The sequence below is a fragment of the Emydura macquarii genome, unplaced genomic scaffold (assembly GCF_026122565.2).
Source record: "Emydura macquarii macquarii isolate MOO-44397 ecotype Brisbane River unplaced genomic scaffold, CSIRO-AGI_Emac_v2 contig_499, whole genome shotgun sequence".
NCBI classification, from domain to species: domain Eukaryota; kingdom Metazoa; phylum Chordata; order Testudines; family Chelidae; genus Emydura; species Emydura macquarii.
This window is the reverse complement of record NW_027130636.1, coordinates 16,840,636-16,867,777: the sequence shown is the minus strand read 5'-3', so window position 1 is coordinate 16,867,777 and position 27,142 is coordinate 16,840,636. Positions and strand designations below refer to the sequence as shown.

The 27,142-nt window shown below is 43.9% G+C and overlaps 2 protein-coding genes across 9 annotated transcripts; one reads left to right on the top strand and one right to left on the bottom strand.

Annotated features, from left to right (window-relative positions):
• Positions 1 to 1,865: 1,865 nt before the first annotated feature.
• LOC137147173 (uncharacterized) lies at positions 1,866 to 5,721 on the bottom strand. Its single transcript, XM_067539041.1, has 2 exons — positions 5,426 to 5,721; positions 1,866 to 3,381 (listed from the first exon to the last, which is right to left on the bottom strand). The coding sequence occupies exon 2, from the start codon at positions 3,345 to 3,347 to the stop codon at positions 2,493 to 2,495; it is 855 nt and encodes a 284-aa protein (XP_067395142.1). The 5' UTR covers positions 3,348 to 3,381; positions 5,426 to 5,721; the 3' UTR covers positions 1,866 to 2,492.
• On the top strand, positions 5,529 to 27,142 carry SCLY (selenocysteine lyase). 8 transcript variants are annotated; one of them, XM_067539040.1, is made up of 14 exons: positions 5,630 to 5,658; positions 6,158 to 6,358; positions 10,654 to 10,765; positions 11,266 to 11,378; positions 13,041 to 13,141; positions 13,854 to 14,034; positions 14,867 to 14,994; positions 16,801 to 16,965; positions 18,231 to 18,337; positions 19,909 to 19,945; positions 21,893 to 21,976; positions 23,020 to 23,122; positions 23,590 to 23,665; positions 24,492 to 27,141. In XM_067539040.1, the coding sequence occupies exons 3-14, from the start codon at positions 10,665 to 10,667 to the stop codon at positions 24,649 to 24,651; spliced, it is 1,356 nt and encodes a 451-aa protein (XP_067395141.1). In that variant the 5' UTR covers positions 5,630 to 5,658; positions 6,158 to 6,358; positions 10,654 to 10,664; the 3' UTR covers positions 24,652 to 27,141. The 8 variants fall into 8 exon arrangements, with proteins under 8 accessions (XP_067395138.1, XP_067395141.1, XP_067395136.1 ...); XM_067539037.1 differs by lacking the exon at positions 6,158 to 6,358 and having other exon boundaries at positions 5,529 to 5,658; XM_067539035.1 differs by lacking the exon at positions 6,158 to 6,358 and having other exon boundaries at positions 5,644 to 5,738.

The following is a 27,142-nucleotide window of genomic DNA, read 5'->3' as shown; positions in this document are numbered from 1 at the left end:
ATTAGGACTGGATGCCTTTCTGGAAGATACACTTTAGTCACGTTACTAGGCTCTGTACAGGGGTAACCTGTGATTTCTAAGAGATTAGATTAGATGATGTAATGGTCCCTTCTAGCCTTAAACTCTGCAAACTATGAACATTATCAAAGCACTATACAACAGTATTAAAAATCATATTCAAACCATGCTGGGTTTCTATTTAACACATTTCAGCTTAGATTGCTTGCTATAGTTGTAGTGTGGAGTGGGTTTTACTGCAGGGATTAAAAATCATACTGTTGCAAGGTCCAAGACTGGCTACATTTAATCCTGGTCCAGTACTCAAGCAGGGTTGCTGATGGGAGGGCCCAATGAGTGGTTTGAAGTCCAGTATATCACAGGTCTTGAAGGCAAGAAGCTTAAATGTGGCATGCAACCATTATATTTAATTTGCTTTTAAACTTTGTTAATGACAAAAAAAAAGGCAAAAAAAAACTATGCATACTGCACTAGGTTTGGTTAATATTTTGGAATATGGACCTCAGTGGACTTTGAATATGGACCTCAGCAATTATTTTTATGAAAGTAACTGATGGAGACTAAGTATATTATTCAGAGAGGCAGACAGCTACATATTTTGAGAGAGAGATAAGGTAGATACATCTACTTGAGCCTAAGAGGCAAGGACATTGCTTCCTTCACAGTACCAGCAGTTCTTTATTTCATATGAATCTGAAATGCAACATTAAGACTACTAATTTAAATAGGTGCTACCTGGGAGTGAGATTTGAAAGAAGTCCAAGGACAATTGTAAGTAGCTAGTTTTGCTATTAGTCCTTATTACCAGATACTGGATTCAGTGAAGTAACAGGAACTGTCAGAATTATTTGTACATGCATTTATTGGAAGTAAGAGATTTATAGTGAAAGGCAAAGAATGAAACAATAAAAATTAACTCCAGTAAAGCAAGACTCAGTATGTAGAGAGTGTGGAAGAGTTGAGATACTGGAATGGGGAACAGCAATGTTTTTACTTAAAGCTGAATTTGAAACCTAGGCAAGTTGGTGCCTGCCCCTTACTACTATGTATATGTAAAAATCACAGCCTTATTTTTGATTTTTTTTAAAAACTGGGTTCTGGTGAAACTTGAGGAGCCACTGAGATTACAGGGTTTAATGGACAGTTGGAATCCATCACCTCCAAAAACAGTAAGATCATTGTAATTAAGACTGGCAGTTACCCTTGCACTGTGATTATGTAAGGACTAGTATGAGCCTTTGGTTGGGAACATATATAGTTCTTCTTTCTTTAAACACAGCCCTTGTGATAAACTATTGTTTCTATCCTATTGGTTTTCACAGACCTTTATGAGGTGAAAAAGCAAGCAGCCTTCTGGAAATTAATATTATGACCCCACTGGAGTTTGACCATCCTGCTGCTACGAACATCTCAGCTACACACATTTGGAGGGCTCTTTTTCCTCCCTTACATCCTAGAGGATGGGGCAACTGATTATAGAAACCTTCCCCTCCCCCCTAAGTAATGCAATATGCCCCCCCACATCCCCTCCCAACCACACACCCTCTTTTCTCTTCGGTGTAGATAAAATATTAGTACCTTAGAGGGGTTTCTTCAGGCTTCACATTCCATGTTACAGATTTAACTTTGAGACTCATGGAAATACAAGAAGGCTTTTTGCAATCAAGGATGTTTCACCACTACAGTATGCAGAAACATACATTCATCATTTCCACCACTTTTAACACCCAAAGAACCTAAAAGTCCCCTAAAGCAGTGTTTCCTCAACGATGGGTCCGTAGACCGGCACCGGTTCCTGAGATCTCCCTGACACCGTTTAGAAAGGCAGCAAGCCAGACCCTGGTATCAAAAAAGTTGAGAAACACTGCCCTAAAATCTGTCTTTCCAAACAAGACAGCAATCTCTTAGTAAAATAGGTCTCCAAAACTGTAGAGTCCTTCTCAAGAAGCAGGTACTGCAGGCTAACCAATCAGCTCCTGACGCTGCCTGATTCTAAAAGGTGCTCAACTCCCACTGAAATGAATGGGAGTTGGGACTGCTCAGCACCTGCACTTTAAGTTAAGGTGTTGATAAAGCTGTTATTACTTCCCTGCAGTCAACTAGTGTCCTGCCTGCATTGTTAGCCCACCATTGCTATCCCTGATACAGCTGTAATGGTGAGAGATTTCCCAAAAAAGTCTAGCAGACAGATCCTTACATTAAAAGACTTGTACTGCTCCATAACCTCCAGATCATCCAGCTATAAGTCTTCATACCATTAGTTAATGACTGCTTTTTCCTTTCAGAGTTCATAAACTTTTACAGTTTTTGCCAATGTCATTACCTCAATGCTCTTCCCTCCAAGGTGGATGTTTCTGAATGTCGTTAGGGTATGTACTATCAATGACTTGCAAATAATCATGGTATTTCAAGCTCATCTACACATTTTGTTGCTAACTTCTACTACAGTAGCCTCAGCTTGAGACTGACACGTGCTAGCAGTTTTTAAACTTGTCAACAGTCTCATAGAACCCAGGCCTAACTTTTCTGATGCTCATACGTATGTGCTGACACTCAGGAGGCATAGTATCACTAGCTGATGTTGGTGAGCTGGCAGTCCATGCAGAATTTTGTCGCTTTCTTTTCCCCTTAGATGAAAAATCTGGAGCACCTTCCTCTTCTACAGAATATGATTCATCTACACTCAGACCTTCATCTAACTTCTCATGAGTTTCATAAGTCTGGTATTTTGCTTCACTTGCTTCTTTTTCTTCTGCAATTTTCCTGAAATGCTCCAGGCAGTGTACTTTTTTTCTTTCCATTATCTTAATTTCTTCCTTGTCCATGAAATTTTTATGGTACATTTTTCTTTCACTTCTTTGGTCTTCAAGAAATTTCCACTCAATGTCTGTCATTTTTACACCGCTGTATTGTTCCAGCTCATTTCTTATCACTGTGTCTGTACAAAATACATCAAAGAGCTGTTCTGAACTCTTGTTGAATGTGTCTGCCTTTTCTGTAAATGACTGATTTTGTCTCTGCTTTCTGGTTTGATACAGTTTTGTGAATTCCTCATATATTTTGAGAATATTTTTCTTTATATTTTTTATTGCTATGGTGTGTAAGTTGCAAAACAACCAGTGCTCCTGAAGAAGTTCAGCAAGCAATTGAGCTGCATCTTCTTTTGAACGTTGTGCTTGCCCAGCTCTTTTGGGCTGCAACAGATACAACATGTTCTGAATGACATCTTTATTTGTAGGCAGAATTCCTTGGGCAAATTCTGACGACTCTACATAGTCAACAGTTCCTAGAGTTTTCTTTGCTTTAGCCCCTGTACCCAATGACTCCATCACTACTTTCTTATCCTCTTGTAATTATGACAACCTGAAAATAAGATGAAAATCAAAATCAGAAAAGTAGTAACATTTTTGCAGCAAGAACAAACATTAGAACGGGCTGAGAAAAGGACAAAGTTTACATGAAAAAAGAAGTTCTAAGATGTTATAGTATACACAGATGCTGTTGGATAGCTATTCTCTTAGATCAATCCATCTAGATTTCTGCACCAAAAAATTGTCCCGCTGGTCTGTATAACTTCTTTATATAATGCTAAGATTAATTATTTGGTTAGTTTTGTCACTTTTTTGACTGAATTTCTTAAATGTTAGCTTTCCAATATTACAAATGCTCAATCCATTGTGCTTCAACTTTTGAAGCCCAAAAAACTGAGTGTGTCCACACTAGCCACTCAAACAGTCTAAGCTTTACCCTGCATCCACACAAGGGTTGCCTTAAACTGATGCACAGATAGTGGATGGACTGTCATCTCAAAGAAGAGAACCCTCTCCCCCCACCCTTTAAAATGCATCCTGACCACATCACCCAACTGCCCCTAAAGTATCCAATCCATCTATACATCTCAAAATGCCCCCAGGATCTGGCCTTGAACGCCTTAAACTGACCATATTGATTCCTTTGACAAAGAAGTATTCTTCATCATCAAAAGGTCATGTTGCTCCGTTGGACCTGAACAGCTCTGACAAAGTAGAACCCTAATAAGGGATGGTTGGCACCTTTTTTTGGCCCTGAGGGGACAGCAATGGAGAGGCGGTGCAATGGAATCCAAGCACCTACATTATTTGGTTTGTCAGGTATAAGTCATGATTTGGTACCTGTACTTGCAGTTGGTGAGCCACAGTTGGATCAGTTTAGGACAACTGGGGGCAAGAACCAGGGGCATTACTGAAGAGGAGGCAGAGCAATTAAGGGATGAGGGTGGTTCATGGGCAGAGGGGAACATTTAACTGGAGACTGCATATTCTGGAGGCCACTGCTGGGAGGGGGATCCCAGAGGGAAACTGGTCAGCAATTCACAGTTGGATTGTTAGCTTAGAATGTGTCTATGCAGGAACAATTAGTAGAACATGGAGCATTTGAGGGGAAGTGATCATGGATGAGGTACCATTTCTGCAGAAGGGGCTCTGAGGAAATAGGAGTTACACAGGGTACTCTTAGCTGCCAAACTAAGGAGGTTCTGAAGAGCCTGTCAGTTCAAAGCGGTCAGAGTCAATAATGCATAAATTGTGCCAATTTATGTGCTGGATTGAACTCCAACTGACTGAAATATTACCACTACCAATTTCAGAGTTTGCACTAATTGTTACCTCCTTGACACTAATGCATTTTTGTGCATGGACACAAGGCACTTTTCATTTGATTAAGGGGGAACAAGGTGCATTAACCTGGTACATTTCTCTAAAGGTGACAAATTCGGTGTGTGGGGAGAGGGAGGGAGGAAGGAGGAGTGTTGGAGGGAAGGAGAGAAAGGGTCAGCTGTCCTGGCTTTGGTGGAGTAGGACCACTCCCACCCCTACACAAAGTGTTAACAACTACTGCAATTTTAGTGCAAGTTTTGTGCCTTGTGATGTTTTCAGTAAACCCCCAACTCCTGGACTCTGGTAATTCCGGAGAACCCAGCTTTCACTGAACACCTCGTTCCTGTCTAGGCGGCAGCGTGCAGGGAAAACCTGCTCACGGCACAGAACCAGGACAGCAAGGGGCTAACCAACCCTAAAATCCAGCCTATGCTTTTGGGGCCTGACGTCAGACTGTGAAGCCTGGGAGCTGGCCCCACGCGGGGGCGGGAGAGCACGATAGGCCAGCCCCAATCCCCCTGCCACCCAGGCCCCCGACACCTGCACAGCCCGGACCTCCCCCCATAGCTGCTCAGTCCGGACCCCGGGGGACGCTGCGGTGGGAGGGGGACTCGGCGTAGGACCGGAGGGGTTCGTAAAAGCTGAGCTGTGCGTCCGTGCCCGACCCCAGCCCAGCCCCCCGCAGAGGGTCTCCGCGCCATCTTGGAGGGGGCTCTGCTGCGGAGTTTGCGCAGCTCTGGGGATGGGGAGAGGGGGATCGAGAGCGTGATTACCTCCGCCATCTTGGAGAGGGGCAGTGCAGGACTGGAGCACTCCCCCCCCCTTCCGGGAGTTCTGTCCTCCAGCCGTCCTAGCCCGGCCTCTCTATGGCCTACACCGGAACTGATGCTCTTGCTTCTTCCGTCTCCCAGTCCTCAGCCTCTATGCTGCCTCCGGCTTGTCTTTCCGCCCGACTCTATGGTGGGGTGAACAGGGCCTCCTGGGACTGGCGCACGAGCAGAGGAGGGTGAGTAATCATGGCCGGCAGCGGCTCCTGCCTGTCCTGCCCCTGAGGTCAGCCCAGGCTGCCCTCGGCGGAGAACGCAGGTAAGGGGGAGAGGCGGACCTACCTTGGCAAAAGAGCAGCCCCCCAGCCAGTCGACAAGGAGCTGATTGGTCAGTGCCTGGGTGTTAACTGTCAGTAACCAGTGGCTACTGTGTGAAAGACAGGGAGCTGACTGGTTGTTTCCTGGGTATTAACTGTCAGTAATCAATGGACACTGCTGAGGGGCAGGGAGCTGATTGGCTAGTGCCTGTGTCCTAGTAACAAATGGCTGCTGTCTGAGGCATTGGGTGGTGTTGAGCTGGTGTCTGTAGGAATAGGTGGAAGGAGCTGAGTGAACTGCTCCTGCTACCAAGGACATATGGTGCTTTAGGGCTGAACAGCATGTTCAGTTGGGCCCTTGCTACTATTTGAGTCTGGGCCGGCGCTAACCTGCCCACTACTCAAGGCCCCACTCCTTTAGGGGGAGGAGCCACCGGATCCAGAACTCAACTGATTGCTTGGGACAACAAATGCGAAAACAGCAGGGAGCGTGGGGGTCGTAGGGTTAAACAGAGAGAACCAGAAGGGGACACTGAGCAGAGAGCCCTGGACAGCGCCCCCTGCTCCCGGAAGGTGTCCAGGGAACCCGTGGACGCCACCCAGGAGAACTCTGCCCGGATACGTGAGTGCACAAGGGAGCAGAAGTAAGCCCCACAGTCCCAGGGCGCCTCCACGGCCAGCCTCCCATCGCTGGTGTTATAGATGGCCACTTTGGCCAGGGCCAGGAGGAGGTTAACAAGGAGGTCCCGTGACTTCGTGGGGCCACAGATGGGGTGAGCGTAAATAAACAGGTGTGGGGAAAAGGGCAGCCAGAACCTCAGGAGGAGGTTCTGGAGGAGCCGGAAGACGGGCTGCAGCCTGGTGCACTCCAGGTGTGCATGCATCAGGGTCTCCCTTGGGCCCTTGCTACACGGCATGCCATGCCACGCCACGGCACGCCATGCCACGCCCTGTCTGATAGCAGGGGTTAGCTACTGGTATCCAAATGGCTCAGAGCAGCATCAGCAGCAGTTGGTGGTTGCTGGTATTTCAAGGGCCTTCCTCTCACACTTGAGCCAAGAACTTGCTGACCATTGCAGCCTGGTCCAGCTGGATAATATATCTGATGCAATAAATAGGTATGTTTAGGTATGTTTACATGTTTAGGTACGTTTACAGAAGGATGGGATGTTTGAAATTAATAAAGTAAGCTTAAATAACTACTTCCGAAGATATAAAGTACAAGGCAGAAGTACTAAGTACAAGAATCTAGCAGGTAAAACAGTGACAACTTCTTGTTTGTTTAATATCATTTTGTTTGGTGGCTATAGTTTTTTCCTTTGTGTGTCTGTAAAATGTTCTAGGTGTTTAAAAGAACTTGGTTCTTATTTCTCTGTGAAATGTAGATCTTTCAAACATATTTTACTTCAATTTGCTAAATCTTAGCTTGCACACAATCTGCAGTCTAATTATAGATAGAATCATAAAAAGTGAAAATGGGGTGAAATGCAAAATCTGAGGAATGCTATAAAAGAGTCCTCTTTCAGTACTGGAAATACTGGAAGTTTAGTCTCTCTGCTATGAAAATGGTTTAATCAGTTAATGATAAAAGCCAGTAAAAGGGAGGTAACTACTGATTTAGCAAATAGTTCAAACAGCTGTTCGTTCACTTTCTCCAATGGACGAATAAGATGCCACTGGGGTGTTTAAAATTGCCACTCTAAAAGCATTTTCTCTCTCGATATATTTAGTACCTTTCCAATTTAACATGTGAACAATCAGAGAATTCTCTTCTGATCTCTTTTCAATACACAAACCTCAAAGTCCTGTAACATAATTTGCTAATAAAGCTATTCTGACAGACTTTTTTTTCCTCTGGCAATTTTTCAAAAATAGGGAAATGGTCCAGTTTAAAAATTGCCAGATATTCGAGCATGAGAAAAACTAAAGTTTAATCTGATTTAGATTAAGAGAATTTGGTGGAGCAATCTTGGAAATTGACAGAAATTTTGCTTAAAGCAGTTGTACAACTGTCAGATACTTGCTTTAAGGTGACCTGGAAAAGGAGACCAGCAGGAGAGTTAGATATCTAGTTCAAGGTGCATTGGCAGGGGTGGGCTGAGTGGAGGAAGAGAAAGTTATAAATAGCACATACCTACAGAGTGAATCTGTAGCTGGTGCATTATTTTTCATTTTCATAGATAAGATGTAATGTGTTGGGTTTATCATTAATTAAATGACATAGTAGTTTATTGTACTGTTTTTTAAAAATGGCTACACAAAAATCAGAGTTGGGAGGGTTTTTGTTAAGTCAGATCACTTCTGAGAATAGAAGTGACTTGCCTTCTGTTTGCAAGACAATTACTTTATCTCTGTGCACAACGGAGAATCATGCTCTAAATCTTTAGCCTTTCACATCTGGAAATGAAGACTTTATGTACTGTCTTAGATAAAAAGTGAAATTAATTGGTACTCTTAACTGTGTCCTTAATGAATATTCATATACTCACTCATTTTGCTTTAATCACTTCCTGTGTTGATACTGCCATTTCCCCATTTTTATACCTAAATACACCTTAGTGAGCCCACAATGTTATGGTGACCAGACTCTTCTCTTAGTTAAAAAAAATACCAGGATCACTCATTCTCTGATATCACCTTCAGATTTGGTCCTTGAAGTGTTTAACTGGTATTAGGTACAGATTCAGATTCTGCAGAAAGGCAGCTTTCATGTTTTAAAGAAAAAGTTTGTGGATCTTATGGTTATGAATAGAATATCAAATTTGTAACAGTTCTCCAAGTGAATCTGAAGACAGCCTGAATCAAGGCTCTGAGAGGTATGAACTGTCCCAGTCAATCAGTGGCATATTAACTCTTAAAATCTGGCTGTTAAAATGTCATCATTAGTCTTAACATAATATAGGTGTGCAATTGCATGCTTAATTTGCATAATTACTGCAGTTGTCTGTATCAAGAAATTATAGACAAGTAGCCTGATAAACGAAGGACAGGTATACCAGGTACTTTTAGGACCACTGCTGTCGTGTTTTCCTAATGAGTAATGCTGAATGCAACAGTAACTTTATTAACTAAAATCTGAGGTACATAAAGCCTGTGTTCTACCTTGATCTTGTTACAAGCTTCCAGTTGTTATTGGTGGGAACTCTGCAGTAGATTGAGAGCAGTGTATGGGTTTCTACATTAATAATGTACTAATTTTCTGCATCTATGCATTTATTCAGCTTGAGCCTGGACTCAGCCTCCATCCATTTGGAGTAGGCTGGAAAATGGCTGGATGACTTTTCTTGTTGCTTCAGAGCATCAGCTAAGTTATGCCAGTAATTGCACCTGGGAACCACAAGCAATGATTTGGCATTCTTGTCAAATATTTTGCAACAAAAACAGAACATTTTGGCTAGTTTACTTGAAATCAACTGACAATGCCGAGTCAGTTTCTCCCCATTCTCAAGCACTCTTTCACAGTGCGACTTGAAAAGTATTGCTTCTGCTCATTTACTAGAAATGTCATAGCTTCGATTTTGCCCGGCCCCTTCAAAACTGTACGATCAATATCAGCAGAGGTTAGAATTGCTGGCCATAAAACAGAATCGGATGTATCAATTTGTGGTGTGCAATTTTTCCCACTGCTGTTTCTGTCATCATGCAAGGCTGATTCTTCATCGTTTCTCCACTTTTCATGTAAACCAGATTTTTCTTTGTCATTTTCCTTGATGCCACCAGGAAAAGTGGACAATTCTCTATCACTTTCCCCACATTTCCATTCTTTATCTTCAGGTAAATCTGCTAATTCCTTAGTAACAGGACTTCCATAATTTACGCTTTGCTCTTCAATTTCTTCTACACTGAGATGATCACTACTGCCTAAAGCCCAGTCTGTATTGTTCAATTTCAGATATTTTCCCATCACATTTGCCCCTTGCTGCAAACTAGATTGCAACTGAGCTTTTTGCTTCCTATACTTTAGCTCCTGAAGGCTTCTTCATGGACATCTTTTATTTTCTATGAGGGGAAACAAACAGTATTCAGGAGAGCAAAAGTCTATGTTCCACAGTCTTAGAAAGTCATCAAACATTATGTGTTGAAGTAACAATATGTCTTTTATATTGTTGCATAGATACGGGTTCGATAGATATCTCTGGCATCACATAAAATATGTCCTTTATTAGTCGCTATTTACACTCCAAGTCTTAAAACATAAGTACATTTTCACAATTACACTAAAACAAGGTTCACAATATCACAGCTGGGTTCTCACTTCCCTTCACTTTGTTCTTATATCTCCCTAAGTGTATGGTGATGCCCCACCCCTTATATACATGCAAGGGCATGGCTGACAATGTTCTAGGAGGTTAAAGGAAAATGTAGTTCTCAGAAAGTCTGGAAAGTGCTATGAGATTCTACAAAGGTCCAGAACGTTCTAGGAGGTTAGTGAAAAATAAATCCACATATGGAATACCTGAAACATTTTATTTCAAACTTTCAATTTTTCCTTTTTGTCGCTAACAGCAAAAACAGCCCCCCAGTCCCAGCACCACCCAACCCCAGCACTCCAGGCTGTTGCCTGGGTCGTCTGCCCCTGAATCCAACCCTGATATATATCATATGCAAAGGATAAACAAACCTCTGAACCCCATTATTTAATTTCACTGGAGAGGATATGAATAACTAGAGTGCAGAAATGTTAGTATAGAAATATGTTTACTAGGTTACTAGAGAGAGTCAGCATTTCAACCTCTCATCAACAATTCTGTGATTACCAGAAGTTCACATTAAAAACTAAAAAATGTTTGGGGAAGATTGAGACAAAACTCTAGACACTTGTTTTTTATCTAGAAATCATAATGGGATCACGAGACTTGTGGGTGGGTGTGTTTGTCAAGGTTAAACTTTTATTGATCAGACTGATCTTGTATGTAGATTTCTGCAGAATGGAGAGGAACCAAGTGGAAAAAATAGTGCTAACAAAAGATGGGAGAAAAACCGCTGTGGATAAGGAATGTGATGCGGAAGAAAGTAAGTCAATGGAAAGGTGAGTGAGTGGCTTCTCTGTTTTTCCTAGTTGGTTTGGAGGCGGGGACGGGAGGAGAGAGAGAGAGAGAGAGAGAGCATTTTTAAGAATCTTGGAGGGTTGAAATTTTTTGAGTTGCTGGGAAATCTCTGCTTAAAATTCATAAGAACAGTAACAGGACTTAGGCCTGGATATTTATGCAGGTCATGATTAAGACTCAATTCAAAATGTCTGATTTAAGATCCTGATTGTGATCTCATCTGACATTGTGGTGATCAGGGCTGTGATCTCTCAGATTGTTGGATTTTTTTTTTTTGGGTGTGGGGGGAGGATGATCATTCTGCCCAGTGCCATGGTATTATTTGAGAGGGAATGATTGTTCCAAATGAAACGTGGTTAAAGCACTATTTTAGTATAAAGAAGAGTTCTCCGATGAAGCTGTAACATTTATTGTTTGATCCTGCTGACAGCTAACTCTCTTCCTCCTCTTCTAACTTTCTCTCTCTCCTTCCTTACCAAAGGAAGGTTTACATGGATTACAACGCAACCACTCCAATGGCACCAGAGGTGATCCAAACTGTAACAGCAGCCATGAATGAGGCCTGGGGCAATCCCAGCAGTTCTTACATAGCAGGTAAGAGCAGCCCTTAAAGAAAGGGGAGATGGGGTTCTCAGGAAGGAGCAGGAGAATTGCATTCACAGGTGGTCCTCCAGATCATTATGAACAGAACATTCCACTAGCCGGAAACCTCTTTGGGACTACTCGTATGCAAGTGTTTATAGGACTAAAGCATATTGTTGCAGTAAGACTAAGAGTAGCAGATTCAGAGTTACAAATATGAGCATATGCAGACATGAATTTTAATGCGTTATGCATTCTAAAGTACTGTATGTAAGATTTATGTTCACATTGGGCTAGGGGCACATGCTACATTGAAGATTACAGCTAGGGACGTCTGGAAGACCATTCCATTTTGTGAAAAATGTGAAAGGTTTGATATTTGCTTCCATTCAAATGCAGAATGAAACCAAGACTGTTCCAATTTTTTTTTATGTGGGAAAAAAACATAAAGAGAGAATAGTGAAAAGCCGCCGAATCAGGGAAAGCAGAGATTTGAAATTGGGTCTACCACAACCCTGGCGAATGCCCTAAATACTGGAATATTGGCTGCTCTGGGGTGGGTGGGTATCTTTCTCTCTAGCTTTCATCAGAAATTCCATCATGGACCTGAGAAACCTTCCTGTTGCAATTGATGTGCTTCCATGACAGGTTTCAGTTTTGATAAATCAGCATTTTCTGACACAAAAATCTTTTCTTGAAAAATTTCTGACCAACTGTAATTGGAGCCATGTCAAATGTAAATTTTCTGCCATTTTTTAGTTATTTGTCAACAAAAACTTGGAATGTAAGCCTCTTAGGATGGCAACTGCCTTTTCATTACGTCTGCCCAGTGCCTGTCACCATGGAGACCCTAGATGCTAATGCAATGCAAATAAATAATAATAATGAATAATTAGTAATAAAGTTTGGACACTTTCTAAAAAGCTGGTGCAGTGTAATTTAACGCACTCCTCCAACTCAAAAATGGCAGAACTCAATTCAAACTCTTTAAAAATTTTTGCCTTGGACTGAGTCCAAGCATGTTGAGTTTCAGCTGAAAATTAAAGGTTTTGACAGTCTTTATGAACAGTAGAAAAAAGGGTCAGAAAACAAAAAGCTCATCTCAAGAGTCTAAGATTTTCAAAAATGGGTGCCTAAAGACCGATTCCTAAATCTGTATTTGGGCATCTAAATAAACATTCTGACTCAAAGAACTGCCCAAAAACCCAAATGCTTCCAGCAAGTCTCATTGGTGCTGAGCGCTATGAAATGTCAGGCCACTTATTTAGGTGTTTGACTGTGGACTTCAGAGTCTAATCTTTGGGCATCCACTTTTGAAAATCTTGATCCTACCTACAGTGTTCACGACCCAGTGAAATTAATAAAAAATAAATTTCTAAAGAAAAGGAAACTTTCTTACTTTTTCAGATTGGAAAATCAGAGAGTTACAGCTTCTGCTTGGAAGAAATCCTGGGTATTCAATGTAGGTGCTGTTAGGACGCTCCCTTAGCGAGTAAAATAAGGTTCAGGAGGACATTTAAAAGTCAGATGGGAAAAAAAAAAAACCCGACTTTCCAGCTCCCTTTTAAATAACCCTTAGTACAGGAATAAACTTGCAGTGATTCTTTCTTACAGTTTTCTACTGTAAATATGGAATAAAAACAACTTGACCAGCTGTGTACATTGATCCCCCAGGTAGAAAAGCCACGGAGATCATAAATGAAGCTCGGGACAACCTGGCCCAGATGGTGGGAGGAAGGCCCCAGGATATCATTTTCACCTCAGGAGGCACAGAGGTGAGCGCATGAATCCCAGTCTCATTCTCTCTGAACAGGATGAGTGATTACGTCGTGGTATTTGAGAGAATCGTCTACTAGTGATGTTGCGCTCTGTGGGGGAAAGAGGAAAGGACTTTCTGAAGCACACTAAATTATTGTTTCAAACAGCACTATGTTGGCACTGCTGGTGTGCTTTTACACAGACCAATTAATGCGCAACACATCAGTGCACTTGAGAAATCCCCTCTTACCCCATTGCACAAACAACCCCCAACACAGTAACAAACCACTCCCCCTTTAGTCAGGTTTTTATTTGAAAGCCATGACAATGCAGACTTTTTCTTTTCTCTGCTTGGTAAGTTCCAGTTCTCTCTGGAGATGTAACCACGAGCCTGTTAGACCCGCAGACACTGTTCACTGCCTTTGCAGCATGGCCTTTCCCTCAATTATAGCTTTCAAATGGGTGTGTTTGGAAATGAGACCCTGGAGTGTGCTCCAGGTGAGAAGCACAAATGACCTCTCCTCTCATGATCTGAAGATGAATCCACATTATTGCTTAAAGGACCATTTAGGGGAGTTCAGTTCCCAGTGACATTTTCAGCCTGCCCTAAGGGTTATGTTTTCACAGACAGCATTTTAAACTCCTTGCATGAAGGTAAGGAATTCTGTGCCCTACCCAGTGCCTTTGGTTATATCCTGATGTGGTGGTTTCCCTCTGACCTCTCTGCAGACAAATAATTTAGTTATCCACACGGCACTGAGGCATTTTAGAGAGAGCCAGGTGCTGGCACAGGACGGGCCTGGTGAAGATCACAAAGGGGCAGCCAGGGCCGCTCATTTCGTTACATCTAATGTGGAACATGACTCAGTCCGTCTGCCATTGGAGCACCTTGTGAAAGAGCACATGGCAGGTGAGTGTGTGTGTGTATTGCAGGGGATCATCACTGATATAGACTCTCCACCCTCAGGCCCTCTGTTGAGTGGCTTTTGGAGCAGTTTTTGTTTTGAAGTAGTAAATATAAGTTTCCCAGTGCATGAAATGGAAGGCTCTGAATGGAGTGCTGGCAAAAGCAATCTCAAGGAAAACAGTCACTGCACTTACTTTGTCAGACTATGATCAAGGTCCTGCAGGGAGCACAGAATTTGAGGTGATGATGGTAGCACCAGGGGAATTTTCTCTCTCTCTCTCTCTTTTTTTTTTTTTTTTTTAACTCCAGTGTTTTTTGCTGTTTTCCCCAGCCCTCAGTGCAGGGAACAGTGCACTCTCCCTCACCCGCTGACCTGGCCAAGTTTTGCTTTCCCTAAACAGTAAATGTAGTATTTTAGTGGCAGATCTGAAGGCTTTAGCTCAGTGTGTTTAATCTGGGCCTCATGCCCCTTTTTCTGTTTGTCCTCTTTATCCTGCATCTGCTGTATGGTCAGGAAGGCAAGCAGCATCCAAGTCTGCAAGGGAGTTCCTAATGTGGCCACTAGCTGGTGCTACAGCATGTATACTTCACCCATTGCTTGAAAGCTGGGAGCATTAGCCTCCCAGCTAGTGAAGCATCAGTTTAGCCAGGATATGACAAGACTCTGAGTAGTTTCTGACATTCCACCCCCCTCCCTGCGCAGTATGCAACTACAGTCTTATCAAGCCAACTACTAGATTATACTCTGAGTTCTTGTTGATGTCTGTGCTTTTCTATAAGATGGACCCCATGTAGTGTTTGTCTGTATGATGAATCTAATTGTCTTGGCTTGCAGAAGCCACCTTTGTCCAAGTGTCCAAGATGACTGGGCAAGTGGAAGTTGATGATGTCATTGCAGCAATCCGTCCAACCACGTGCCTGGTTTCCATCATGCTGGCCAATAACGAAACTGGGATAATCATGGTGAGTTGGTCCCTGGGTTTTATTTCCCATGTGTTTGAGGGAATGGGGGGATCATATCTGTGCTACATGCCCTGTTTAACATTTATTATTTTGGCATCTTCTGTGCACTTAGGTGCTTCTTTTGCCTGGTCTTTTGTCCTGGTCTCTTTCCCTCTCTCTCCCTTTCTTTTTCACAGTTTTCTTCCTCTTCGCATTCCTTTCTCATACCCCTACCTTCTTCTTTGCTTCTTTTCTCGTTCTTTTTTCCCCTTCTGTCTTTTAACCTAATCTGGGAACCACTGTTTTAGGCTATCTGGATCGTTTTTTGGTGGCCTTCAAAGATTTCGCTGGTCACTTGCTGCTGCTGCTTGTTATTAGCTGCTAAATGTAATTAAAAATGGGTACACTTCAAGTTAGACAAACACCTGTCAGGGATGGTCTAGGTATACTTAATCCTGCCTCAGCACAAGAGGATGAACTAGATGACCTCTTGAGGTTCTTTCCAGCCCGACATTTATATAATTCTTTGATGATAAAAGTATTTAATGTCATATTTCCATGCAAGCTCTTTCTTTATTCCCCCAAGGGATGTTATGTGATAGTGAATGGAAGGAAGGTGGTGTGACCCGTCCATGCCCAGGGTAGCCACCTGAGAATGCCAAGATCAGGGCAGGCTGCAAAAGGAGAGCAGATTCTCCCATCGCTGGTGGATGACACTGAAGCCCGGCTTCCCAACCAGCCACAAACTGCTTCTGATTCCCCTACACTGGTTATCAAGAAGCCAGTCCACAAATGCCCACAGCCCCCTTTACTGCATTCCAGTTCCTGGCTTCCAAATCAGCACTAGGTCCAATAAAGAGACCAGTTATTTAAACCCTGTGCTCTTTACTAAAAAGGTTCCCTCTGACCCCAAGGGGTCAGCCACAGCACCAGTCCAATATAAGTTTGGATCTTACCTAAAATACCATGCTGCCAGCCAATCCTTTAGTAACTAAAACTAAAGGCTTATTGTAAAAAGAAAGAAATAAACCATGAGAGAAATGTTAAAGGATTGGAGCAATCACATACATCCAAATGATTAAAAGTCCATATATATCAGGTTTCTGGAAGAAATGTGGAGTTGCAGGCTTGTATAGTTCCCTCTGGTACACATCCAATACCTGGATGGGTCTAAGTCCTTCTGTTCAGTTGCAAAATGCATTGATCCGGAGGTAGGTGTGTGTCTGCAGCTGAACAGGAACATGGACAAAATGGTTTCTGGGGTTTGATCTTATATACCCTCTGTCCCTGGCCATGCGGCCTGTGGAAAGTTACAGGAACTAAAATGGAGTCCAGAGTCACATGGGCCAATCCTGGTGACTTTTCAGGTATGCCTTTAGTTTCTTCCTGGTCCCTTTGCATCCATGAGTGTCTTAATGGGCCATCAAGCAGGCCATTGTTCTGCCACCTCTCTGTCTGAGGTGTGTCCCAGCCAGCCCAAATTGACATACAGAAATCTCAAATACATTCATAACTTCCATTTCACATATAATACATGAACATGAGTATTATTATCTTACTCAGCACAATATATCCCTTCTAACAATACCTGACATGATATATCTCACACGAATTATCATGATTCTGACATACTGATGTCACACAATATACTAAATGCCCCCCCACTCAAGCCAGCCTGCGTGACAGGTGGCCTGTAGAATAGTGAGTAGTAAGGGAGGCAGTCACAAATGGGAGGGGAGATGCTTAGGAGACATTCTAGCAAGATGTGTTACACAGTGTGAAGAATTTGAGACCCCAGTCACCTGAGACAGTATTTTCTCCCGCCAGCCCATCTCAGAGCTCAGCCAGCGGATTCAGATCCTGAATCAGAAAAGAATTGCATCAGGACTGCCCAGAATTTTGACGCACACAGACGCGGCCCAGATGGTAGGGAAGGGGCGAGTAGATGTGCAGGATCTGGGAGTGGATTACCTCACCATTGTGGGACACAAGGTATGCCTCTATTCCCCTTGGATTCTCTCTTCACATCACATTGGAGCTGTCCATATATTTAAATCACCTTTCAGTATGAAAATCTTCTTTTCTGAATTGCTGTATCTTTTGAGTAGAGGCTTTTTATTCTCTACCTTAGGTCTGGCAAAAGAATGGTTGCTGATGAAAAATGGTTTTCTAATTTTTTACAAAAGAGAAAGGAAAACCTAACTCTCTTAGTATAAGTCCAGAGGACAAAAATCATCCTTCAGATAAGTCTGCAATGGCTACCTCAGGGCTAAAAAATGTTACCCCATCCAGCATTGTTACCGCAGGGGCATTGGGAATCCAAATGATATCTGCTTGCCCTCTGCTTTTTCTGACCCCAAACGAGGCATGTGGGTGAATGTTCATCTCTTTTCAAGGTAGTGACGAGGGATTTGGGTTGATATACTTGTGTAGGGTTCTGTAGACGGGAGGCAAAGGTTTGACTATCCTTCATTCTGGGCCACAGTTTCCCTTGTAAAATTCCCTTTTCCTCCCATGCTCATATATACAGAGCATCCTCATCTCCCTGTGTCCCAGAGGGAGAGGCCAAGAAGGCATTTCAGGCAGTTGCTCTTTCTACTGTGGAGGATTTAGTGCATTAGACTTTTGTTCAGGTATTAAAGCTGCTCACTAGATGGCACTCTGAAGATAGTCTTTACTGTACTCAGCTGTCTTATGTACACGTATATGTATAGTTTGTGCACGCAGGTGGATCCAGTGATGTGAGGACATGGCATGCAATGGACAGCCATTATACAGTACTTTACTTTGCATAATCACTCTGCAACCCTCTGACAGGCTTGAGTCTGCGTAACTGCCATGGGAGCAAGATGGTACAAAAGTGATAAACGAAAGGGTTCCATAGTTCCTGGGCCATCAGTAAAATTAAGATTGGGGACATGGCTTTTCTTCTTCTGATGGTGTCCTGTTTGCAGAAGAACCTCAATAAAGGAGGAACTAGAGTTTGTAACATTAGGGAATTTGCTGGGACTGTACAGGGCTGTTGTGAGGGTTAACTGGATAGAGACGGTAAAGTGCTTTGAATGGGAAAAGAGGAGTATGGAGAAGTGCTAAGTGTTATAAATTATTGGGAAAGTGAAAGTGGGAAGGATCAGAAGGATAGAATCCAGCAACCCTTTCCAAGAGGTGCAAAGTAAAGTGGGGAGGGGGAATTCTGAAGAGACTTCATCTGAGTTTCCTTGAGTTCCCTTGCTTATTGTTGGTGTTTGTCATTGCAGTTCTATGCCCCACGAATTGGAGCACTGTATGTGCGTGGGCCTGGGGTCATTACTCCTTTGCATCCCATGCTGTTTGGAGGGGGGCAGGAGCGGAATTTCCGACCTGGGTAAGGTGGAAGGCTGGATGGGGGAGCAGATGTTTGCGTGGGTGAGTGCATTCAGAGGACTGGCTGAGGGAATAGATGGCTGTGCTATTTAGTGACTACGTCCTGTGACAAGCTGTGGAATACTCACTTCCATTCGTCTTCCTGGGGCAAGAAGTTGTGAGATGCTTAGAGAAAAAATGAGTTACTTCGTTAATTGCACTGAAGATGTCCCATGCCATAGAAACATAAACATAAACATAAAATTTAAGCATTGAAGGCCATCCAGCATCCACACCTCAGTTAGAGTCTCACAGCAGCAATGGGGCTAGAACCCAGATCCTCCTGATCCTGCACTTGAGCTGAGAAACTATTGTTAGCAGTTAACACTCAGCTCAGCAATTCTAATCCCTTCCAATTGAGGGCAATATGTCAGGTACATATAGCTACATCATGCATTGAAAGGCAGGCACACTCAGGGCTGTGTGTAGCTACATAGAGCTATGAAAGGCTCCAGCAGGAGGGAGCTACTGGAGCCTTTCCCCTCTGCCTCTCCCCTCCCAGAACCTTTCCCTGCTGCTGGAGCCTTTCACTGTGGATAGGAAAGACTGGCGGAGGGCTGCCAGCACATTTCTCTGCTTAAGTGAAAGGCTCAGAGCCTTTCCCCTTGCCTTTCTCTGCTGTTAGAGCCTTTCACTGCAACAGGAAAAGGCTGTGGTAGCGGGGAGGTAATGGAACACTACACTGCTGGGAGTCACTGTTTGCGCATGTAGAGAATCTTGTAGACGTACACCCTAGGATTGAGGAGCTAGGGCACTCTGCTCCCTAAGCTGCGTCTCCGCATCTGCTTCACTGTTTATACCTGTGCTAGTGGCGCTCTACATGCCACCACGATTGTAGACCTAGCCTAAAAGTCTACACTTTTGGAAGCCTTTCCCCATTGGAAGGAATAGTCTGATCAACGAGCCAGATTTAGGTATAATTAGACTGATAATCGAACACATTTCATTTCACTTTATTCCCAGCCTGTCTCTCCTTTGAGAACCGTCCACAGTACAGTAAGTAAGGGTTCTTGTGGGTGTGAGAGAAGAACTCTGCTGATGCTGAATATTCACTGGTGTCTGTTAGGCTCTTGACTAAATGCACTCTGGGTACAGTATCACTGACTTCATGGAAGCCACATGTCAAATTTATTTGGAGTCACAAGGAGAAGGCCATTTTGAAGTTCTCCTGGATCCCTAAAAGCCATCTGTAGGAGTCTCAGTAACAGCTGCAGAACTAGTCACTCATTTTTGCAGCCAGAGGTAGAGCTTTTCATGTAGGAAAAGGAAACATCTATTCTCTTGACTAACTGAAAAATATCAGTTTCCCTTACCACAGCTGTGAGCAAATAGAGAGCCAAGCACGTAACTGTCCATTTGTGCACACAGTTGTTGGTTGTGGTAATTACCTCACGTGTTGTGAGCACAACTGCATGGCATTACTTGTGCAATGCAAGTGGGGCTATTACCTTTTAAAGATGGGGCTCTCTGCACCCATTCATTTCCTGGGGAAGATGGAAATAAATAATTGCTGTACAAATGTTTTTCTTTCAGGACCGAGAATACTCCAATGATTGCTGGCCTGGGCAAGGTAAGTTCAGAAGTAATAAAGGGAGAAAAAGGAAGTGTGTGAGTTAAACATTAATGCTCTCTGATAGATAAATATGTAAGTTGTCTGCTATGTTCCAAGTTCTTTGAAAAAACCCTAGCTAAATGAGAAAAGTCAACTTTTAGCAAAACAAGACTGCAGCGTAAACCGCTGTTTTCTGTTATTAGCTAAAGGGAATGTTTTCAAAGTGGCTCTTGGAGATCTAGCTGAACAACTTCCAATGTCAGTAATGGGAGTCACCCAGCTAAATGTGCACAGTGCTTTGAGAATATTGGATGAAATCCATGTTTCTTAGAAAGCGGAGAAAGTTGTGTGTGGTGGATATAAGTCTTAGATTGCATTAGTCTTGATCTTGAAAAATGGCCTCTGTAATTGGTGAAAGATCTGTAATAAAGCACAGCATGATCTGCTCTTCCTTCTACTTCCCCCTCCTTTTTCCTTCTGTGACCTATACTGTCCTGTTCCCCAGCATTCATGTCAAGGTTCGGGAGAAGACTGCTGCAAAAGTTTGCATTGACTTGTGGAGTAATAGCACATCTGAAAACTACATCATCCAGAAGAGATTTATGGTAGAGAGCTATGATTAGGAAAAGTTAGCCCTAGGGGACTTCCTCACCCCCTGAGGATCTCTATACTGAGGTTTGTGAGAGGGGTTGGGGGAAAGCAGAGAGTCCATGCTCAGTTTGATATTCTGGAAGCATTTTTCAGAGCTCGTGAACAAATTGCATAGTGTCTAGCGCTGGTTTGGCAGGTCACCAGGACTCTGAATGTATCACTGAGTTGTTCTATAAATGTGCCAGACTAAGGCCAGAACTTTCTAAACAGCTTAGATCTCATTTAGCCATCAAAGTAAGGGGACAGATTTTCAAAACTCAGTATGTTGAATGCAGAGCTGGTGTGAAAATCTGGCCCCACACCATACAAACAAAAAAATGAAGTGTGGGCTTAATTCCACCGGACTGGGATTTGTGCCACATTGACAAGACCAGTATCCCCCTGGAAGTGGCTTCCTTCTCCTAGTTGGGGGTTGTGGAAGAACCCAAACTCAGGGGTCCTTACTTACAAGTCCGTTGCCCAGCGGATAGTCCAGAATAAGCCAAACAAAAGATTAGCAAAGTCAAAATTTATTCTTTATGTAAAGAAGGTGGTCCCTTATGCAAGGGGCGACTCTTAACATTAAATTCTAAAAGCTTTTATAGGCTCACACAAAAGTCTTTTTACGTCACAATTTCCATGGCCATACGTACTAAAAAAACTACTTATCTAGGAATTTTCTTAGCTCAGTATTTTCAACTTTCCTTATCCAAGTTACAAGGTCTTTCTCTGCATTCCATCCCTGCTGGCGTCTAGGTTCCATAACTATCTTGTTAACCCTTAACATTCTAAGATTTAAACTTCTGCTAGAAAGGCACTTTCAATCTCAGGCTTTTGCAGCCATTTCTATTGATCAGTTCTGATAAGAAACAGAGACCCCATTTTCTTTTCCCTTCACAGGGTTGGGCACCTTGGTGGAATTAGCTCATGTATAGCCCTCCCCTCCAAAATGCATCTCCTTTTAGGTCGGAAGAGTTGGCTTATATATAGGGACATCAGCTAGAGGAAATGATTCCATTCAGGTTGGTGGTTAGTACTTGTACAGCCATGGACATAGTTCCTGGGAAAGGCATAATGTTTTCCTTTCTGGACTGAGACTCACAAGCTGGGAGTGGATGACAGGGGATTGCCTGTTCTGTTCATTCCCTAAAGCACCTGGCATTGGCCACTGTCAGAAGACAGGATGCTGGGCTAGATGGACCATTGATCTGACCCAGTATGGCTGTTCTTAAGGTACGTTTCCAGGGGATTATTCTTCTCACATGACCGTTACCAGGTTTTGTGTTACAATTGCTGAGAAATATTTGTTTTCTGATTTTTCTTCTCCCCGCTCAGGCAGCTGAGCTGGTGAACAAGAACTGTGAGGATTATGAGGCTCACATGAGGAAGGTTCGGGATTACCTGGAGGAGAGGCTAGAAGTGAGCATCCCAGGTTCCTGTTATGTTTATCCCACAGCTGAAGTCCCTGATATTCTATTGGCAGACTGAACAGCAAGCTTCTGAGACAGGGAGGAGAAGAGAGCATGTTTTTCAAAAGCACCAGCAATTTGGAAGGACTGTGACAAAAGCATCTGGCAGGGAGACACACAGCACACACTGTCAGTTGGTGCTGGCATGGGGGGAGAAAACAGTTGAGATGTAGCAAGCTGAGCAGAGGAGTGCATACGTGATCATGAGGAAAGGGGGAGGAGGAAATGGATGGAGAAGGATAGCGGGGAGAAGGGTATGTGTTCACACACTCCACAGGGCAGGGAAGTACCTAGATGGAACAGGGGGTGGAATGGGGCTCAGACCTTTCAGATTGTTTGTTTGGCTCCTCAGCCAGCACTGGCCTTCACCAGATTTCTTGTAGAAGGAATTTGCAAACCCTTTCCCTTGCTTTGTGCTTGTGGCCATAACTCTCTGGTTTTGGGGTGTGCATTTCCTTGATTCAGGGATGCTGGGGCTGTTTTGCCCCTGGTGCCCCTAACTTGTAGCCCTTCTGCATTGGCCCTTGGAGTCCTTTGCAGGAGTGCAGGAATCATGGGAGACAGAATTGGCTAGATCACTTCCCCGACATGCTACTCACCCATTCTGGAATTCTCCCTGCAGCAGGACCTCTTACAATGACGATGGGGTGGGATTGCAGAGTCAGCAAAGCGGGGTCTGCAGCTTCCTTAGGGTGACTCCTACACTGGGATATTTCCTGGGTGGGCCTTGGAGCCCCGTTGCACCAGTGTAGCAAGAGCAAAGGATGGTGAATTCTCCCAAAACAGCCTAAAGCTTGTCTGTCCCAGCCTGCCAGCTCAGCGTTCAAATCACCAGTCAGCCAGGGCTGTGTACATGTCAAGTCCCAGGAGGTCCCCCAAAGACCTAGTAGTGGGTGGGGATGAAGGCTTGAAGGTGCTCTAGGGTGTGTTCCTCCTACTCAGGGCAGAGCAGTTTGCATTCATGGAGCTGTTCATGTTTATTTTATTTTCCAGGCTTTGTTTGGAAAGCAGAGACTCCACCTTAACAGTCAATTTCCAGGCTCCAAGCGACTCTGCAACACTTGTAACTTTTCTGTCCATGGGCCAGGGCTGCAAGGTATCTCTCTTCTTTCCTAGCCACTATCTTCCTTTACATCTCTGTCTCGGAACCAAGTTCCTCTTCACTCTAGCCCACTGCTTCTCCTCTTGTGGTATCAGGCTCTGAAGGAGACGTCTTCCATGGCCACCTCAACCATGGAGCAGGGTGCCTGACAATGCCAGACACAGACCTGCACAATCCTGAGAGCAGCTGCTCATTGACCTTGGGTCACAGGGCTGGCTTATTGGAGTCCCCTCATCTCTGGAGAAGCATGTCAGGCCCAGTGCCAGGTGTGGACCTCTTATCTGAGAGCAGAGCAAAAAAGAACCCTGACAAATTATTGCTCAGAGGTTGTGCTGAAAGGGTTGTTTGAAGTGTAGGTTGGTCATTTGCATATGTGAGGTTTAAAGAAGGGTCCCTGTGCTATCATTCAGCTTGGTAAGTATTCTGTGCTGAGCGGAGCTTCTGCTTTGTCTCTTCTGCAGGTCGGATGGTGCTGTCCTGCTGCAAGACTCTACTCGCCAGTGTTGGTGCTGCATGCCACTCAGAGAAGGGTGACCGGTAAGCAATCCATATTGTGCTACTGAGTGCGTCCTCCTGGGAGGGGAGAGGTCAGGTTGAAGGGGATTGAGTTTGCACCTTTAGACAATTGTTCCTTCATACAGCTCATTTGGGATCACACAAGAAGAGTAGGTGCTTTCCATCTGGTCATGAGTAACCCCCAACATAGTTTGAGGATGTACAGTAAACATGATCTAGTCACTTTGTAGCAGGGATTAATATGACATTAGGAAGTTTCTCACTGAATAGACAGGGCAGTGTAGTATGACGATCAGGTGCTCTGGTGGTGACTTGCTTTCGTCCTATTGCATGCCATGACACAGATGGTGTTCCGAGAGCATCCGTGCATCCTACGAAGTGGGTTTCTGCCCACTAAAGCTTATTACCAAATAAGTGTGTTAGTCTTTAAGGTGCCACAGGACTCTTGCTGTTTTATTTGTAGTGCTATATACCATCATGCGGAAGATAGGTTTGATTCCAGTTTGTGGCACTGGTTGCTAGTTTACTCCTGGCTGGCTGAAATACTGCAGGCTGGAAGTACTGGGGAATGTTTTGCCGCAGTAGGTAGAGGCAAGGGCAAGTATCTTACATCGCTGTCTTGACACTACCAGCTGATTAGATTAAACAGCACTGGCCAACTCCGAGAAGAATCCAGTGCCTATCAGCCAGAATGCTGGGGAGGGTGTGTAACCTGCTTGGAGGAGGGGACTACCACTGCCCAGACAACTAGACTTGTTTTTACTATTTTAGTGAATTTGACAGGGGAGGAACGTGTTTCCTCGATGTTTAAAGGGCTAAATCCTGCTTTCATTGTGTTGTTTTCCAGGCCTTCCTCTATCCTGCTCAGCTGTGGGATTCCCTATGAAGTGGCTCAGAATGCCCTGCGGCTCAGTGTGGGGCGGGACACCACCAATGAGGATGTAGACATGATAGTGGAGGACCTGAAGCAGGCTGTGGCTCAGCTGGAACAGAATAGAGTCCCTTAGAGACCAGGGATCCGGAGGGGGAACTGAGAGGGGAGATCTCCTCGAAAGAAACTGATTCCTCAGGCCTGATTCTCCCCCGCCCTGAACCTCATGTGTCATTTATTGGGTGTCCAGTCAGAACAGTAATGTTTGACACCTGCCTTGCCCTGGTGTCAATGACTGCAGAAGGTGCAGGACAACAGAGAATCAGACCTTTAGATGCTTCCCATTCCTAAGAATGGGCTGTTCTGTGCTGGGAGAACAGCAGCTTTTATTACATGTTCATTCCTTTAGGACATCAGAGTGTGGCAAGTAATGTCATTGCTTACATTTGGGGAACTTTCAAATGATCACGTGTTCTACAGAGAAGTTGAAAACACTGGGTTTTGGTGTCTGTGCATTTGGGTAGGAAGGTGTTAGTGTATTGAGGTGTGCTTGTATCCAGGGGAATGGCTGTAATTGTGCACAGGTGTGTATTCAGACGGGTGCCTGGGCTAGTACAGAGGAATGGGAGGAGGAGTGTGCATTCAGGAATACTCTGTACGTGGGATTAGGAAGGCATGTATGTGTTTGTTTGCACATAGAAGGCTGTGTGAGAATAGACTACATAAATGCAGGCAAAGGGTGTGTGTGTGTGTGTGTGTGTGTGTGTGTGTGTGTGTGATTGGACTAATCATGTAATTGGGCTAATGTTGGGCTAATCACATAATTGGGCTAATGTTCAGGATGTGTGTGCATTCAGAGGAAGAGGAGTCAGTGTGCATGCATCATTTTGTCACTTCCAGCCATTCCCACCTTTCTGAGCATCAGAACTATTGTACAATCCGTGATGTCCACACACTTGCTCTATATGCACATAGTTACGAGCATTAAAGATCTTTGCTCTAACTTCTCCATGAAGAGAGATCATTTTTGGTACTAATGGAAATTAGAAAAACTTTCACTTCAAATCAGTGTCTTTCCAGGAAAGGAGGTTGCCAAACAAGGCTATTATTATTGCCCAAAGGACGTTTGAGGCATCTCTCAAAAATAGGAATATAGCATTTACTGCACCACATCAGATCCTTGGTACCTTTGCTAGTACCTTGCCTCAACTGGTCAGTAACTCATAGAATCATAGAGTTGGAAGGGACCTCAGGAGGTCATCTAGTCCAACTCCCTGCTCAAAGCAGGACTAACCTCAGCTATATCATCCCAGCCAGGACTTTGTCAAGCTGCACCTTAAAAACCTCTAAAGATGGAGATTCCACCACCTCCCTAGGTAACCCATTCCAGTGCTTCACCACCCTCCTAGTGAAAAACCTTTTCCTAATATCCAACCTAGACCTCCACCACTGCAACTTGAGACCATTGCTCCTTGTTCTGTCATCTACTACCACTGAAAACAGCCTAGTTCCATCCTCCCTGGAATCCCGTTTCAGGCACTTAAAGGCTGCTATCAAATCCCCCTTCATTCTTCTCTTCTGCAGTCTAAACAAGCCCAGTTCCCTCAACTTCTCCTCGTAAGTCATGTGCTCCAGCCCCCTAATCATTTTTGTTGCCCATCGCTGGACTCTTTCCAGTTTGTCCACATCCTTCCTATAGAAGGAGCCCAAAACTGGACACAATACTCCAAATGAGGCCTCACCAGTGCTGAATAGAGGGGAATAATCACTTCCCTCGATCTGCTGGCAATGCTTCTACTAATGCAGCCCAATATGCCATTAGCCTTCTTGGCAATAAGGGCACACTGTTGATTCATATCCAGCTTCTTGTCCCCTGTAAACCCCAGGTCCTTTTCTGTCAAACTGCTGCCTAGCCCGTCAGTCCCCAGTCTGTAGCAGTGCATGGGATTCTTCAGTCTTAAGTGCAGGACTCTGCACTTGTCCCTGTTTCAGAGTATTTGTTGGGTCTGAAGGAACCAGAACACTACTTTTAAATGTTCCTCAGATTGTTTTCATTGGTTTCTTTTGTTGGTATCGACTGTGCATTCTTTTTATTACTTCTGCTGGGGAGCAGGTCCTGTGTTCAGCTGTGAATTCTTGGAAGGGAAGGCATTGTCTGTTGTTCACCTGCTCCTATGGAGAACAGAAGTTGGCCAGTCAGGTGGCTCCTTTGTTCTTGCTACTAATCAATGGATTTGAAATAACATAGTAAAGCTGTAACTCATTATGGGCTAACAGCCTGGCAGGGTGAAGTGAGGAGATGGGGAAGGTCTAATATTTCTATGTTATCACAGATGATAAAAGTTATCCGGGTTAAAATGAAACAATTGAATTAAAAACGCATTTTCCTTCAGAAGTTTCTGTTTTATGTTCGGGATACACGAGTTCGTGAGACAGGCAGGCTGGCCGGTATCATGGGGAAAGGAGGTGGAAGAGACAACTGTGTGATTGAGAGCATTTCTAAGACTCCTATGTCTCTTCACATATGATGACATAATAAGGGTCTGGAAAAGTCTGCATGCCCTTCCAATTCCCACATTTCAGTTCTCAGCAGCCAATGTTTTCAAGTGGGATAAGATGAAGTGAGG